We start from the raw sequence: 18,304 nt of genomic DNA on the forward strand, positions 1-18,304 counted from the left end.
TCAAGGGTGGCATCGGCCTCGAGCCGCGCTTCAAGAAAAGATCCGCTGAAGTACTCACCTTGCAAGCGGAATACAGTTATCAGAGCGGATGTCGGACACAAGTTCTGGCGTTGAAGGCAAGTTCGGGGGCTACTGATGGAGTCATGGACTAAGGGGTCCTCGGGGTGACGGCCCATTGTATACGGGCCGGACTGGTGGAGCCGTACTATGGGAGGAATTCTATGAAGCCGTGGAGTATCCTCAAAGTCATGAAGGCACAAGATCTCTTTTATTCCTGATATGCAATCTATCTTTAGTAACCCTAGCCATATCAGTGTCTATATAAACCGAAGGGTGTAGTCATTAGGGAGAGGGCAATCTTCATCCCCCGTAGCCTAGGGTTTGCTCATACTAATCTCGAGGTAGATCGACCCTGTAACACATATATCGAATACAATCAAGCAGGAGTAGGGTTTTACCTCTTAGAGAGGGCCCAAACCTGGGTAAATACCATGTCCCTTATCTCCTGTTACCATCGATCCTAGATCCACAATCCGGGACCCCCTACCCCGAGGTCTGCCGGTTTTGACACCGACACCTGACGAGCACACAATTCACAAAAAAGACCGTATGGGCTGTCTATAATGATCACACACAATTCTGATTACCAACCTGTTTGCCGGATATCACACACATCTTGTAACGCCGAATCGTTTGTGTTCACCTCGATCACCGCAAACGGTTCATCAGAGCGAACTGGCCGTATATCGTACACACCTTGATCTGGCTGCCCGTTTCTGTTGTTCTGTCTCATCGTAAACAGTTTGTATGGATCAACGTTTGCCTCGCATAGCACACGCAACTAAAATCTGAACCGTGTTTGATGTATCATTTATCACAAACGTTTTGCATCTTTTTTGACGGTTTTCAGATCACCGTTTGCGATTAATGCATCGCACAAAGTTTCGTCAAAGGGTTTCTGATCGTAGTGTCATGTTAGCAGCATCCTGCAGTAGTGCTTTTTTTGTAGTGTTCCCGGTTGAACTGATAGAGGCCATTGTAATGTGAAGAGGATTAAGGTGCGAGGCAAAATACAAGAGTGCATGAATAGAAAGATGAATTTGAAAATAAAAAAGTGACCCAAGAGAAATGAGAATATTTCCTTAGCATATTCTTTGGGTGTGAGAAATGATTTTGAAGTTAAAATAGTGGTCTGAGAGAAATTTGTACATACAGAGAAGTTTGCACAAATAGAGTCTACAACAATTGCCGATCGGGAGAAAACACATGGTTACCCTTCAGAGATTTGTATGCGAGGGAGATATACAAACTGTATACAATGAGAATCCTAAGTTTTTATGGATCAAACATGCAATATATATCCAAAGAAAAATACGACGGATGAACACTAATTCACAACTGAGTGAAGAGCTGTTTTCAGGATCTCGTAAGATAGCTTGGTGAAGACATCCAACTACGGCGTCGCGGAGGATGGTCCACGACTTGAGGAAATTCGTCGACGACGTCCTTCTGGCAGTGAAGCAGCAAAGTGGCTTCGGCGAAGGAATCAGAGCGGCTGTGCTCGGTTTGGTGTTAGAGAGAGAGAGGGAGAATAACAGGAGGAGTCTAGAATCGATCTGTCAGCATAATCGGGACGGGGGTACCCGATCCACGGAATTAGGTCAGGGCATGAGAGGGAGAAAGTGAACTACAACATCCAAAAGAAGTCCACTTCCTTTCAAAAGCCACAATAGAGGTATGTAGATCGTTGGCAAGATCTGTGCCACAGAGGATAAACAGGCTAGAGGATAAAATGTCATCAATGACGCCTTTGCAGGCGTGCTTGCAACCCGAACATGGTACACGCATGCTGAGCATTGTGCATGTTCAAATGACTACGAATGCAAACCAAGACACGTCCAACACCTTGCATTAAATATGAAAGCAGACTACCAACCATAGACCGCCACATGTGTACGATTCCTAGGCGAGGAATTGTGTAATGTGGTGTCACGTGGGCTCTAGCCCACGTATTCAACGTATGTTCACACATATGTAAAGTGGCCACTGTGGTGCCCCCAGGCTTATATAAGGGGAGAACCGCGGCCACCAAGAGGGAAGAGCTCGACCAGAAGAAAAAGATACACACACACACCAGTAGCAAGGTCGGGAGTAAGATAGCCACCAAAAGGACGCTCGGCAGCGTAGTCTAGGCCATCACAGAAGCACTAAGCATACCCAAGGCTCATCCGAGCACGTCAAAGCTTTCCCGAGCATACTAACAACCCATCCCGAGTGTATGTAAACTTCGCCATATGACCACCATCAACCAACCACAAATATGAAGTAGGGTATTACGTCACCGTGTGACATGAATCTGTATAAACTCTACGTGGCAGTTTGTTCACTTTGGCAATGAGTTTACTTGGTACATTATTGGGGTAATCTAGATCATTAGATTTAGGCGATTAAGGGCTCTGATTACGGGGGTATCATTTATGCTGATACAACATTGAACAACTTTAGAGCGTTAGATGCAAGTAATCGTACGGCTGGTGTTATATGGATCTAATCCTACTCGCGCTTTTAATATTAGTGGAGATGGAGATGAAGATGAAGATAAAAAAGGAGATGGAGATTTGCTCTAATTACGTGGAAAAGCAATTTTTACAGGTATTTAGTGTGTTGGAGATGTAGTGTGCGCCGTAGGGAATTGGTGGCGCACGAGTGGCATGGAGCAGCGTCCAAAGCCATGAGCACACTCCAAGGCTCTTCGCTCCAACAACCCAAGCCAACCAAAACGAAAGCGGAAAAAAACAAACGTTCCACGCACTCCAACACTAAACACCAACGCTTTTCTCTCTCTTCACTCCTCCCTCGCTTCTCCATCTCCGCCTCCCTCCCTCTCCCTCCCTCTCCCTCCTCGCACCAAAATTCCTCTTTTTTATTTCACCTCACACCAATCCTTACCGTCCTTTGCCCTCGCGTGCTCTCCTACAACCCAATCCGGGCTGCTGGTCCTTGGATGGACTCGGGTCTCGACTAGCTATAGGCCCTGCTCGGCGCGGAGGGCGCGCGACACTCACTCCTAGGGTTCTTGGCCGGGGCTTCTCCAATGGTGCTGCGGCGCTTCGCCTGGCCCTTCGGCGGCCAGCGCGCCTCCTTCTGTGGCAGCTTCACCGGGTGGGCCGCAGGGATTCGATCTCGGTGCCCAGAAGCTGGATCTTTTTTCCATTGGTAATACTGATTTCATCTTCTTTTCTCTTGTCAGCTGGAGGGAGTGCCCCATGGGGCTCGTCGGGACTGAGTTCCAGGTGGTGTTCGATCTCCCACCAGGGCTTTATCAGGTGCGTTATGCTCGAATTGCCTAGATTATGCTCGAATTGCCTAAATTACGCGCGCTCCTCGCTCCGATTATGTATTTGTGTGCTGTTGCACTGTTTATCGCTTTGCTGCTAGGCTTGTTAGTTACGATTGGCGTGCTTGTATGTATGAGCTATGGTGTTTTTCAGACAAGCAGGATCGAGTTGCTTGTCGGGAGGGCTTATCGTGTTGATTTTGTGTTTGTCCTTGTGTCCAATTTTTCCTGTCAGACGGGTGCATGGACGGCAATGCATCTAAGGTTTGTTGCAGTAGTTGAGTTGTGGTGGATGGCCATCGAAGGTGCTGGCTCAATGTATTGTATTCGAGCATGAATGAACGGATGAACTAGTGAAGTAGTTATCATTGGCACACAAGTGAGAATGTAGCCGGTTCTTGGGTCGAGCTATTTTATGCGCACAAGCTGTATCCATTTTGCCAGCAGTGTGGCAGGCAGAGAGCTTTCATACAGATTTACAGTTAGTGAGCTTAACTGGTGATCTGACATTAATTGCACGCAGTGATTAAAATCTGCATATGGATGACGAGGGGTGGTTTACTGATGTCAGATACTTTTTAACTGTTACGCTTCTATGTGACCCTTTTGCTGCTTTCGATGACTGTCTTGCAGTGTGGCAGGCAGTAGCCGTATGAAAACTCTGGTTAGACATAGGATCACAAGGACTAGGTCTGGAATAACGTACAATTGGCCTACAGTGATTTTGTTTTGTTTTGAGGAATGCCTAACATAATTGATGTCTTGTTTGATAACATATGCTACTGAAGTTCTATGATTGTAGGCCCTGTGCACTAGCAGATAAACCAGGTATGGTTGTAATAAATGACATCTTAGATTCAGTGCCAGATACGTGCCATATTTTTATGTCGAAACGATGGTAGCTAACAACTTCTGATAGTACCGCCATTCGTTGTAGAGCATGCTGCCAAAAAAGCGGGGAATCAAAAGTTGACCTGTTACATTTACTATTTGGAGTTTGAGGGGAAAGACTGTTGTTTCAGCTGCACCATTGACATTCCTAGTTTTGCACTTTGACCTGTACAAAAATTGTAAGGATTCAACTTACCCTTTTTCATGGTTTGGAGTCTTACCTGTTTCAAAGCCATAGACATGCGCATCTATCTAGTGAACTTAATAGGTAGGGAGTTATTAATCTTTAATGCTAAAAAACGAATCAGGACAAGAAGCTGTTCCATGTCTCCATAACTCCAGACAAGAAGTTGGAGATGTTATGTAACGGGCTTAACGGCTGCTCTCGATTTGAGTATACAACATCAATGCCTGTAATGCCGTTTGTAATTTGCAGTATGTTGTGACCAGGTTTCCTTTTTTGCCATTTATTCCATCTAAGCCTCTTTTCTGCTGGAAGCTATTAATACTTGAATTGTACCAAATTTGTCTGATTTGCCATGCATTGACATCCCTTTACCTTGTTACTTAGCAATCCATAAGATCTTTCAAAATTATTGCCTAATTAATTATAACCATGGAATCTTTCGCATACTCAATATTGGGTTTTGTATTTTGGCTGTTTTGCTCCAAGATTAGCACCTTCTATTTCTGCAAATGCAGCCAAGCATGACTCTAATTATAAAGCCCTTTGCTGCTATTCTTTTACAACTCACTCTCTATGTAATTGTAGGAAACATTGCGTTTATGCAGCAAATTTACTCACTTGTTATTGAACATTCTACCATTTATCCCTATAAAGATGTCAACTGGTGGCGGCGGTCTGGCCACCTTTGGGCTATGCCACCTAATGGATCTGGCAGAAGCATAGTTCGTTGGATCTGGCCCAGATTTATTTAAATCTGTAGCAATATGGGCATTGTGCTAGTGACGTTCCCAATGTGATTCTTTATAGTTCCGTTCTTAGGTTAGGAAGCAACTCAAACATGATCTTGCTCTGGTAATTTTTTTGCCGATAGTACATTCCTTCTATGCTTTCTGTACCAGTGCCCCACTACTTCCGTACAATATTCTCCAGCTTCTGTGTTTTATTAATGCATATGCGTACATTGATGTGGTCTTTTGGTTCAATTCAGTACCGCTTTTTGGTGGATGGTGTCTGGAGATGTGATGACACAAAACCTATTGTACGTGATGAATATGGCCTGATCAGCAATGAAATGCTTGTCACACTTGTGGAGAATAATACACACCCGGCTGTACAGCTAGAGCCACCTCCCATTAGAAGAATGAATTTGGATGAGGGTACTATCTTGACAACAGTACGTGTCGAAGTTCCAAATTTTATTTTTTGTCTTGCACAATTCATAGACTCTCCTGAATAACTAATGCTTAATTGTGTACTGTGCCATAAATCTCCATACAGATGCCACCAGAACCACCATCTCGAAACTCAGGCATGCAGATTGCAGTTTTCCGCCATCGGGTCTCTGAAATACTATTACATAATACCATATATGATGTTGTTCCTGTTTCTAGCAAGGTTAGGCTCTTGTTTTATGATCAACACTTTGTCTTTGACCATGCAATAATCAGTTTTCACATAAGTATTTCAGATAGCAATTTTGGACGCTCGGCTTCCTGTCAAACAAGCATTTAATATTATGCATGATGAGGTATGTGTTTGCAAGAACTGCTATGTGTGCTTTTGTTTTTTTTACTTCGTTATGTCTGAACTTCCCTGTGTTGGATCATCATGTTATTGAGGAATTTAAAAAATATTCTTGGAACAAGTACCCTCATCATTAGCCGCAAATCCCATCCCGCCCTATATGTTCTACAGTTATCCAAATTCTTATAGCAGCAGACATCTCCTTTGTCTTTACCCAGAATAACACAATTACTATCACCACTGTACCTCCATTTAGTAACGTAATTTAGATGAGAAAAATTATCATTTACTTTTCAAGGTTCTATTTGTGTTGGTATTTGTCCTGGTGTATTCATTTATGGTGTGGTCCACTAGCCAACATGTGATTTACCTTGTCAATCAAATACCTTAAGAGTAGTACGCAATTAACCTTTTCTTGTTTTAGGGCCTTGCTTTGGTTCCTCTTTGGGATGATGGCCAAGGAACCGTAACAGGCATGCTAACTGCTTCTGATTTTGTATTAATTTTGAGAAAGGTGAGATCTCAATTACTGTATTTCTTCCTCTGTCAGCGAGGTTTTTACTAATTCTCAGATCTGCAGTTGCAGAGGAACATTCGAGTTCTGGGCCATGAAGAGCTTGAAATGCATTCAGTTTCTGCTTGGAAAGAAGCAAAACTGCAGTATTATGGAGGGGCTGATGTCGCAGGCATGCAAAGAAGGCCATTAGTTCATGTATTTTCCTGTACATTTTCCAGGCTTCTCTCATCTGATTAGCTGTGTAAACATTCTAAAGATCAGCATTGGCAAATAGGAAAAACTAATTATATGCCCAGAAATATAATGCTACCATCACTTTCCAAAATATGTCAATATCGTTACTTGAACATTCATATTGACTGATCTACCATTCATTGTTGGGATTCTTTCTGCTAACCCAGGCCTTTTGGGATATGGTAGAATGGGGCCTGGCTATTCCAAAGCCTAAATTCCCCCGCATCCAAACATGCCAGATAGTTTGAATCTTCTGTATTTGCAGGAATTGAAAATTGTTGGAATCACATTTTTTTTAATTCTTTTTATCAGTAAGGTGAAATAATAATTGTCCTTTTTCTTTCTCAGGTTAAGGATTCGGATAATTTAAGGGATGTGGCACTGACTATAATACAAAATGAAATATCTTCAGTCCCTATCTTTAAGTCCTCGACGGATATATCAGGGATACCGTTACTTAATCTTGCAACTCTTCCAGGGATTTTGAAATGTACGGTATTTTTTATGAGACTTTGTTCTCCTAGCTAATTTTACATGCATCTCGACTTGAGCTTACCTTTACCTTGATGATGTATTTAGTTCTTTGCTCAAAGCTCCAAGAACAACCAGAAGGTTATCCCATTTTGCGAAATCAGATTTCCAGTATTCCTATTGGTACATGGTCGCAGCATACTGGAAGGGCAAGTACTAGACAGCTTAGAACATCGGGACTGAGTGCTCCTCTAATTACTTGCCTGGATTTTCTTCTGGAAGGTACCATATGAATGACATTTGAAATGCAGATAGTCATGTCATTTTCCCCAGTTGATCCATAAGAACATGGCGCGGTGGTTGTTGGCTACATAATCAAATTAAGTAGGTGATTAGTTCCTTTTTTTTGAGGGAATAGGTGATTAGTACCTTCTTGAATAGTGCAGGTAATCAATTTCAAGTGATCAAGTCTGAAATAAATGTGCCTAGGACTTGTACAATGGCTTCTAACACGTGTCATCATTGACTCATGCAGACATCCCATTAGTTGTCATCTTTTGCAGTGACACATTTGAGTTTTACCTGTTAACTCTAATACCTCGCCCTCCTGAATTATAACCTCTGTCCAGAAATAGATGAGTTTTACAAAGTGAGCAGTCAAACTTCCTAAGGACTAATAATATACTAAAACACATTTAGGCTGGTTTAGACAAAAATGATACATTTAGATTTGTTATGAGAAATACATTTACCCTGCAACAGGTTTGGATTTCCCCCCCTAATACATCCACACAAAATATAATGGTCAAAGTTGCATATCGGAGAATCGTCTATTTATGAATAGATGGAGTACCCATTAAACAGTAAACAACAACAAACAACAACAAAACCTTTAGTCCCAAACAAGTTGGGGTAGGCTAGAGCTGAAACCTATACGATCTCGCAACCAACTCATGGTTGTGGCACATGGATAGATAGCTTCCACGCACCTGTCCATGGCTAGTTTAATGGGGTACCCATTAAACTCTCAAACGAGAAATTTGGATAGCTATATTTGTAAAAGAGTAAAATACCAGAAGTCCTAAAACTATTTGAGGGGTGTCAGACTAGTCCTGATACTATGAAACATGCATATGTAGGTCCTAAAAGTTTGTCAAGTGTGTCACCCGCGCAGTCCTATCAGTGTTGCATCAGCTTTGACTTGCATGCGTGTTAGGTCGACCACTGTTATGTGGCAATATTTTGCACAAAACCCACCATAAAGTCCACCCTTCTAATTTTGTGGCCCCTTCCCTTCGCACTCGCCCTTTCCCTTGGCTTCCTCTCCACCTCCGACAACCATATTCTAGCGGTGAATGTGGCGCAAACGCAAAATTGGCAGCGGTGTACTTGAGCTCGTGCCCAATATGTTCCACATGGTGTCCTACATCTACTTCCTCGTCATGGCACAACTAGGTCCCGTAGTTCCTCTTGTTCTTGCCGTCTACGGCCATTATGTTACTGATGCACTCATGTTTGGGTGGGCACATCTTGTCATATGCAATATAAACCACCAAGCGCCTCAAGTTCTCCCCATCGTCTCCGTAGACCGCATCAGATGACGCGGCGGCAATGCTCTTCACAATCGATGCCACCTTACAAGTTGTGCCACTATCGTGTTCGCCGTTGTCGCCACCGGCAATCAGGGTAACCGGAGTATGCCGAACCGATTCCCCCCACTCAGAGGAGCACCACAATGCGCCGAACACATCCTCACCACCGACTTGTCGTCCTGCGTACAACAACGCTTCAATAGGAATGTTTGTCCCCGACTTCGTTTCTCGAGATGCTGCCCCGATCTCCGCCAGTGGGTGCTTGGTACCCTAGGCTTGTTCCTCTTGGTGAGTTCTAGCTCGATTAGTCTGGTGTGCGCCTTCCTCTCTGCCCCCTCGTTATTTCCCGTCGGTCAATTTGATGGTGTCGTTATTGTAGCTCCGCATCCACATGCAATGCACGTATTTGTATTCGTTCCCTTTTGCTTCCATGTTTCTTTGTCTTGTTTTTTTCCCCCTTTGTGCCATGCTAGTAGCCTATACACGAGGATTGTAAGTGTTTTGTGCAGGTTTATAGCTAGACAGGATCCGCTCAGGTGGGGAGGAGGGCAACAGAGAGGATGCGTGCAAAGAGGAGGTGCCACAAATTAGAAGAGGGGACCTTTTAGGGAGGTTTATGCAAAAAGCTGCCACATGCCAATGGTCAACCTGCCACGCGTGCAAGTCAAAAGCTGATGCAGCACAGATAGGACTGCGGGCGACACACTTAGCAAACTTTTAGGACCTAGATGTGCATTTTCATAGTATTAGGACTAACTTGGCACCCCTCGAATAGTTTTAGGACTTGTAGTGTATTTTACTCTTTGTAAAATACAATAATCAGATTTTAGCTGTTGGATTCCTGGAAACCTGCCATCCACTTGAAATGCTTAAAAAAATGGGACTCATCTTACATGTTCCTTTTTAAACGGCACATGCGAGATTTTACATCATTATGAAGTAACTGCTACTGAATCTAACTGTTACATTTTTTTTTCATTCTACAGATAGAATAAGCTCAATTCCTATAGTTGATGATAATGGATCCCTTCTTGATGTCTACTCACTCAGGTATTGATATACTGCTATTACTGTTCTGCACTTTTGTATTGATATACTCAATTAACCATGCTTGATGAAGTTGCCCACTGGGGCTTGAATAAACACTGGTTATCTTTGTCTGATGACAGGATGCACCCTAAAACGAGAGCTTGCTCTTAATAATTCTGGTCATTAATTGTCACCCCAACAGTCTAACAGTAGCAAAATCACAGCTTTGCTTTTTGGAAGGAATGCAGATTTTGTTATATGCTAAGAACACATACTGATTAGCTGTTGCTTATTGCATTTGCATTTGAGGATTATGGTACAGCATTACAAAAACATAACAAACTTTCTGGTCATCAAACCATGTGCATCAAACTAATCTTGGTCAAGTATACCTACAGGTCACTCTTTATAACTACTACTAGATACACACTATTATCTATACCAATATAAGAAGACCCAAAGCGGGCAGATCCAACTAATCTTGGTCATCAAACCATGTGCATCTAACGACCTTGATTGCTCCAATGATGAGCGCTCAACATGTTTAGCGTGCAATCAATTTCATACCAAATATTAACATTAGGACTAACCATGTAATTAATACTACCTGTCCTAAAAACATATCCTACCTAATACATCAGCATGCTTTAATATCCTACCTTTTTTTAACTCTCAATTAATACCCTACCTGATATCAATGTGCATTGTACGTACGCATTTACTAGTAACTACTAGTACTAGATACACACTGGCCATTATTAGAAATGCACCGTCTGTATACTATTTGGTGCCTTTTCCATCGTACTCATGTGTCTATTCCCTTCACAGCAAGATAAACATGACCTATTTACCGCATTTTTCATCGGTCATGGATTTCTGAAAAATTATGTTGTGTGACTAAATTTCTGGTAAGGTTAACTGGGTTCATCTGGATTTTGAGAGGGTGGTACTAATTATCTTAGTGAAGTTATTAGAAAAGGAGTTGGTAGACCTATCCTGTTTGTCCTGGTGGCACTTCTGCTTGTTTCCTGATCAGCATCCTAAGCTGCTAAAGGATTAAAGATTCCTAAATGTGAATTGCATTCCTCATTGTACACTGCACATCAGTTGTGTGGTCCATTTGGTAAGGTTGATGAATGGCTGTGAGGTCAATAGTCCATGCATGTAATGTGGTCAACTGGCCGTGTCTTGAAAGTTGAAACTTTGAACTCTTTGCTTCTTTGGTCCATTTGGCATAATCTTGGTTTATTTTTGATGATAAATTTGGTGTCACCAGAAATCCTATAGCGTTCACCAGCTAATTTATATCCTTATTATTTTTCACATTTGGTTCTGTTTCAAATGTTTTGTATAATTCCTTATTTAACACTGTCTTAAACTTTGTTTCCCTATTTGACACTGAAAATATTTCTCTTCCTTATCTAACATCAAGGTTAAATTTTATGCCTTTTATAACACTTCCGTCTATTTTGAGCCTTAACGGTGTTAAATAACACTTGAAAAGACCCTTTTGCCCCTAATGTGATTTTTGACCAGAATTTCAATACTTGCATGCATGTATGATTAGCCGGGTGTATTGGGTGTATACGCATACAAGACAGCACACGAATACCCGAATACGCATGCGCACATGGTGGTGCGGTCATATGTGAGGCAAAGCTAATTAGCTAAGGTTACATGCAGCAACCCGTCAAAAAAAAAGTTTACATGCAGCAACAATCCATCAAGAGATAGCACGTACGAGCACATGCATACACCAGCTTCATGACCAATCGTGCATATATATATTTAACCTGCCGTTAAAGCTCATCGCGGATAAGAAAAGAAACGTGACCCTGCTGGCACTTGCGCTGCTCCCGGCCTCTGCTTTCCTACGCAGCACTGGCCCCACTCGTCTCATAGTGCCACTGCTCCACCGTCCGCCTGCCGCCGGCTGCGCGCCACGCCACAGTGAGCTCCATGCATACCGTATAACCGTAGGCACATGCCGTTGTGCTGCCACAGCTGCTGTTGCCATAGCCCAGGTCGCGGAGGTGAGCACTGCATCCTGCACGTCGCTGCAACCCAAGCCGAATGAGCCGCACACAGCAAAGCTTTCTTCCACTCACGTCGCTAGTTGAACACACATGCAAGAGCTCTATGTGTAAGGGCAAAAGTGTCTTTTTACATGCAATCTAACACCGTTAAACCTAAAAATGGACGGAAGTGTCATAAAGGGCATAAAATTTACACTTGGTGTTACATAGGGAAGAAAAAGTTTTTCAGTGTTAAATAGGGAAACACAATTTAAAATAGTGTTAAATAAGGAATTCTTTCTTTTGTGTATGATGTTCCTGAAAAACTGGAGTTGATATACCCATGCAGAGCATCACTATCTTTAGAGAAAACGCCAGGATAGCTGATGTGATTATCTTGCAACTGCCCTGTTCACTCAATTCACTCAGCATTAACCTGTTTCTACAGTGATATCATGGCTCTGGCGAAGAATGATGTTTACGCTTGCATTGAACTTGAGCAATTGACCGTGGAGAATGTATGTTCCCTTCATCTTGCTTTGAGCCTGTACCCGTTACCTTCTTTTGACATGCATAAATTTGGACTCATGTGCTTCTGTGATGCCCGTTCTGTTACATAATTAGATGACACAGCTTGAATGTTGTGATGTTGGTTCATCAAATGTGAAAAGGAAGAAAATAGAACATGAAGTTATCTGGCCAGGCTGATGTCCAATGGCTCATTTATTTGTTGCATTAATAATTGAATGATTGAATCAGTGAGGTCAATGGTCCATAAGTCCACTTGAAACCAGGGCATACGCTCAACTGCACAAATTGCTATGGTTCTTGCTAACTCTGTATATATCCATGCACTGCATTTTTACAGTGTATTTGTTTTCTTTGTGATTATAATCCCACTCTATACTGAACCCTCTTTTTAGGCTTTGGAGCTGCAATATCAGGTGAATGGGCGGAGACAGTGTCATACCTGTTTGAGCACGAGTACGTTGCTCGAGGTGTTGGATCAATTGTCTGTTCCAGGTACTAGTTTGTGAGATAAAGGCACATGCATGTAGGGAGTGAGTGAGGATTGCATTTTACATGAGATCAGTCTATAAAATTGATGATTTCAACATAAATTTGACAGATTGGTTTGAATTTCTAACTTCATATATGTATCTTATCAGGGGTGCGGCGGCTTGTCGTTATTGAACCGATGACTAGATTTGTGCAAGGAATTATCTCATTGAGAGACGCAATAACATTTCTCCTTGGATAACATTTGTGTAGCCATTTCATACATGAAAGCCTGTTGTATTTGATTGGGACAAAATAAAAATGTTGTTTTGGCAGATGCAGGAGTTGTTCATATCTTCCATTGTGTTTTCACTTTGAAACTTACAATATCATGAATTATGCACAACCGAGCCTTCTTGGCAAGAACAGACCATGCCTTGGAAGCATGAAGACAGGACCGACTGGATCAGTACCGCCGCAACCTTTTCCTGCTTTGCTGATCGGAATGCTTCCAAGGTGCTGTTGAGGCTTGGCTACTGTAAAGAAGGGGGAACAAGCTCAGATTGAGATTTAAGAGCTACAGAATCATTTTGAAGATTTGATGGAAATCATGGGGCAGCTTGCATTGTTCAGTAATGACCTATATGTTCTCATGACATGGCATGATTTCTACTGATGAGTTTCAGACAAAGCCCTGGCAACTCAAGAAACTGGATATAGATTCAAAAGTATGTGAAATCAGTCAATTGTGCGTGTGTTGGTCATTGAGAATTCATGATTCTCAACAGTTGCTAACCGATTGCAATCTTGCTGACAACAGTAAGAACCAAGCTATGTTTCGCTCTAATGGTGTGTAGATCAGTTTATGTGCTGCTTGTTTTGAATAGGAATAGAGGTCGTGATTGGTGTACCGGGCTACAACGAAGACCTGAGACCTGAGAAGAAGTTTGCAAAGAAGGCAAGGAGCGCAGGACCTGAGACCTGAGAAGTTTGCAAAGAAGGCAAGGAGCGCAGGACCTGAGACCTGAGAAGTTTGCAAAGAAGGCAAGGAGCGCAGGAGGCTAGTTATCTGTGGAGCTGAATGTTCGAACAACGAAGTAACCAACGAGTGGCTTCATAACTCATTTCAATTGCAGTATGCGTGCTTCTCTTCCATCATCTTTTAAGCATGGACTAACCGTGGTTTGTAGCACATTGAGTTTTTGCAACACCGATAGACCTGAACCACTCCCTCCGTCCCAAAGTCCCAAAGTAAGTGTCGCTGATTTAGTACAAAGTATGCGGCAGGGAAACCATTAGCATGAATTCTAAGCTGCACCTAACTGCTAACCCATTTTGACTTGATAAGAAGTCCTTGAATATGCATTGTCATGTTCACACTCGCGTTTTGCAGCATAAAGTTTGCACCGCAAAGAGGTCTGGGTCTTGGACTCTTGGAGAAGACAGTTACAACTATATGTGCAGTAAATCTTGAAATACTGAAATTTTCACAGCGATACCTTATACCTCGTCACTATCTAATCATTGCTACCCCTAGCAGAGTATCTGTCATCTTCCTGAGCCGATTTCTACTTTGCAATGGCAACCTTCTAGGTAGAATCTACTACGCTCAGATAGCATGCTGCCGTGACCAACTCAGTATGTCTTATTGGTTCGTTGTAATGGAACTGCAACCAACATTTCTCCTACCAGTCCTTTGATCCATCAGTTTCCTAACCCTTGCAACATCCTCCCACCTGCCAGCATCTGCATAGATCCCGGCCAGGACAGAGTATACCCCGCCGTCTTCAGGGTTGAGCTCCAGCAAATGTCTTGCTGCAACCTCTGCTGCCTCCACATTCCCGTGCATTCGACAACCAGCGAGTATACCTCCCCAGACGTAAGTATCCCCTTTCGTCGACATCTTCTCCACCATCTTCATTGCTTCCTCGATGAGCCCGGCTCGACCAAGCAGGTCAGCCATGCATCCATAATGCTTAAGCTCCCGAGACACGCCATACTTGCCTTCCATCTCGGAGAAGATCCTCTTTGCCATGTCAACCAGGCCGGTATGGCTGCAACCGATCAAGACCCCTAAGAAGGTAACTCCGTCTGGCCGAACCCCCTCAACCAGCATGCGGTTGAAGTATTTGACTGCCACTGTGCCATGCCCGTGCATTGCCAGCCCGACGATGAGCGCGTTCCAGGTGAACACATTCCTCACAGGGCACCAATCAAACACCTCCTGGGCAACCTCAACACACCCACATTTTGCATACAGATCAACAAGCCCTGTGCACAAGAACACATTTGGCCGGGACCTGCTTTGCATTACATACTCATGGACCTCCCTTCCCTTCTCTAGCGCCCCGAGATGTGCGCAGCATGACAGCACTGCAGTCAATGCAACATCGTCTGGCCTCAATCCCTCGCCCCTCATCCTGTTAAACAGCGCCACCGCCTCCTCCCATTGCCCGACCTTCGCACACCCTGCTATCACCGTGCCCCAGGACACGGCGTCCCGCTGCGGCATCGGATGGAACTCCTTCATGGCAAGCCCCAGTCGCCCAGTCTTGATGTACCCGTCCATCAGAGCATTGTAGGAGATGACGTCCGGTGTGGGCATTTCGTCGAACACCCTGCGCGCGGAGTCCGGCAGCCCGTTCTTGCCGTAGAGGGAGACGAAGGCGTTGGCGACGTGCGCGAACTGGAGGAGGTTGCGGGTTACCGCGACGGCGTGAAGGGAGAGTGCGAGCGGGAGGTGGAGGCGTAAGGAGGAGGCAGCGGAGACGGCGAGAGGGAGGGAGCGGCGGGTGGGGGGCACGGAGAGGCGGAGGGAGGAGCGGAAGAGGAGGAGAAGTGTGTAGGGGCCGCGGGCGCACTCGAGGCGGGAGTAAGCGGCAAGGAGTAGCGTGTGGGTGTTGGGGTCGGGGAGGGAGAGGTGGCCGGCGACGACGGCGAGGGCGTGCGCTGTGAGGAGGTGTCGGATGGGGAGCCGGGCGTGCCGGCGGGGGAGGGAAAGGACGTTGGGGAGGGAATGGTAGGGTGGAGGGAGGGTTGGAGGTGGTGGCGCCATTTTCGCTCTCGGAGCTTAGGGATGGCGGGCATTTGAAGATGAGACATTTTTGGGATTCAGATAATTCAGAACGAGAAAAAAAATCACTACAGGTCCTATTACTTTTTTTTGAGCATCAGTACAGACACAAGCGCTCATATACACGCGCATACACTCACCCCTATAAACGCACGCACGCACACCCTACCCCTATAAGCACCTCCGAGAGACTGAGCCGACATATCATCTTAAGATTTACGAAGTCACCGTAGGCGCCTCGTCGTCGACGGGAACGTCTCCTCCCACTGAAAGCGCATCGCCGGAAATCCTGAAATAAATCCAGGAATACTGCGAGCACCAGGATTTGAACCCTGGTGGGTTGGGGATACCACTGTCCACCTAACCAACTCAACCACAGGTTGATTCGCTTTCAACGGACTTCTCCCTCCGCCACTGCGTCGTCGCCGCCGCCGCCCTCTCTCCGCCGCCGCAACCATTGCCCTCGCCCTCTCTCCTCATGTCATCTTCGAGCTTTGTTCGATCTCGGCTACGTGGCCGCTCCGTTGTAGTTCCATTGACCCCGTGCCCGGATTGTGACGAGCATGTCAAGTTCTACCGCTCTGGCACCGACGAGCACGAGGGGTGGGTCTTCTACAGGTGCACCAAACACCAGGTCAAATTCCTCTGCCTCAGATTCTGCACATGCTCCATATTGCCACTGGTTCTGCATCAGATTGATCTATAAGACTGCATTAGGGTTTTGGGTCAGATTAGGGTACTGCAATTGGTTGGTGCTGCTGAATATGCTTTGTTTAGTGTGTTTTATAGTTAACTAAATATGCCCTAATAGTTAACTAAACTTTGTAGTTAACTGAACTTTTTCAGTTAACTTAATATGCTATGTTTCCTCTGTTTTATAGGTCACCTGTGATTTCTGGCGTTGGGAGCTTGAATATGTGCAGCATCTTGTTGAACATAGGGTTCTTGTTGGTTATGCTGCCGTGGATGCAATAGGAGCAGCTGAGGATAAAAGGGAGGAGCTTGAGAGGAAGAGGACTGAAGCAATGAACACAAGAAGCATAGCTGGAAGAGGCATGACTGGGAGAGGTGCTGGCAGAGTTGATTTTGGGTCATTTGGCACCCCTAGTGAGAAGAACTTTGCTACCAGGCAGCAAGTTGCTATGTTGCTTGGATTAGGTAGAGAAATCCTACTGCTGTTGAAGCTGGTGATGGCTGTTGTTATGGTGCTTTGTGTGTTGTGTTTCATAGTAGTTATGAAGAAGTGAGATGTAGTGAAATCAGTGAGCACACTAAGTAGATTAAGTACTTGTTTTGGGTTTGGATGCATGCTTTGATGGTTGTAATGGTTGCATGCTGTGATGGTTGTAATGGTTGCATGCTGTGATGGTTGTAATGGATAACTGATCAAGTAATATGAAGACTGGAGTTATGTACCAATGTTGTTATGTTATCTTGGAATGTCGAATATGTACCAATCTTGTTATGTTACTTCTTTATTTAAACAGCAACACATCATGTCTCAATTCAGTTCTAATCATTTAACAACATATTACAGTTGAAAACCAAATCCATTGCACTTAAAATTCAGTTGACAGGCAAGATAAATTCAGTTGACAACCAAATCCATTTCACAACATACTTGGACAAATTCAGTTTACACAGGGACAAGAACAAGATAAGTTCAGTCAAAATCATTCAGCATCCCCTTAAGCTTCCATATCTTCTCCTTGGTCTCCTCTTTGTGTTTGAATAAGTCACCAATCATGTACTCAAGCTTTCTCTTCTCTTGCTTCAATTGATCCCTCTCCTGCATGACTTGGTCCCTCTCTTTCTCTGCCTTAGCCCTGAATACCTAATGAATGTTTGTTACTGATTTGTCAGTGCTCTTCTTCTTCTCAAGCTCTTCCTTCAGATCAGCCAGAGCAATTTCTATGTTGCCTAATTGGCTCATTGCCTGCTCCTTTTCAGCCACCATCTTGGCAAAATCAAGCTTGAAATGTCTCAGCTCATTCTCCATTTTTGTCTTCTCTTCCATGATCTTCAAGTTCTATTCAGTGCTCAACACATTTTCTTTTAGGCTTTGTTTTGTCTCCTCTTCATACATGCTCCATATGGTAGCTAGGCTCATCTTCAATGCTTCAGGCCACTCAGGGTCTATCCATTCCACATAGGTGCATTTAGGTACTTCCTAACATCCAAAGAAACATTCAGTTAAGTGACATTATTCAGTTATTTGCAAATCTTCAGATAAAAGCCACTGTCACTGTAAAATGATGATAAAATGGCACTATTATCTGGATTTTTACAAACCTTGTGTGCACAAGCCAGGAATCTTCTTCCACTGTCAACTGATTGAAAAGCCACATGCTTCTCACACAAAGATCCATGCTCACATTTAAAGCTAGGCAGATCTGTTGCCAGGCCAGTCCATTCTTTGCAGAAAATTGTTGCAG

At 44.0% G+C, this 18,304-nt stretch overlaps 1 protein-coding gene across 3 annotated transcripts; it reads left to right on the plus strand.

The window, feature by feature from the left end:
* Positions 1–2,800: 2,800 nt before the first annotated feature.
* On the plus strand, positions 2,801–13,133 carry LOC125537953 (sucrose nonfermenting 4-like protein). Of its 3 annotated transcripts, none has more exons than XM_048701272.1 (13): positions 2,801–3,162; positions 3,251–3,326; positions 5,404–5,589; positions 5,694–5,810; positions 5,884–5,943; positions 6,364–6,453; positions 6,526–6,651; positions 7,039–7,180; positions 7,270–7,443; positions 9,740–9,803; positions 12,246–12,315; positions 12,721–12,820; positions 12,967–13,133. In XM_048701272.1, exons 1-13 carry the CDS (start codon positions 3,095–3,097, stop codon positions 13,056–13,058), a joined length of 1,365 nt encoding a protein of 454 aa, XP_048557229.1. In that variant the 5' UTR covers positions 2,801–3,094; the 3' UTR covers positions 13,059–13,133. The 3 variants fall into 3 exon arrangements, with proteins under 3 accessions (XP_048557229.1, XP_048557230.1, XP_048557228.1); XM_048701271.1 differs by having other exon boundaries at positions 2,803–3,162; positions 6,520–6,651; XM_048701273.1 differs by lacking the exon at positions 7,270–7,443 and having other exon boundaries at positions 6,520–6,651.
* The last annotated feature ends 5,171 nt before the right edge of the window (positions 13,134–18,304 follow it).

This window comes from Triticum urartu, chromosome 2 (assembly GCF_003073215.2).
Source record: "Triticum urartu cultivar G1812 chromosome 2, Tu2.1, whole genome shotgun sequence".
In the NCBI taxonomy this organism is placed as follows: Eukaryota; Viridiplantae; Streptophyta; class Magnoliopsida; order Poales; family Poaceae; genus Triticum; species Triticum urartu.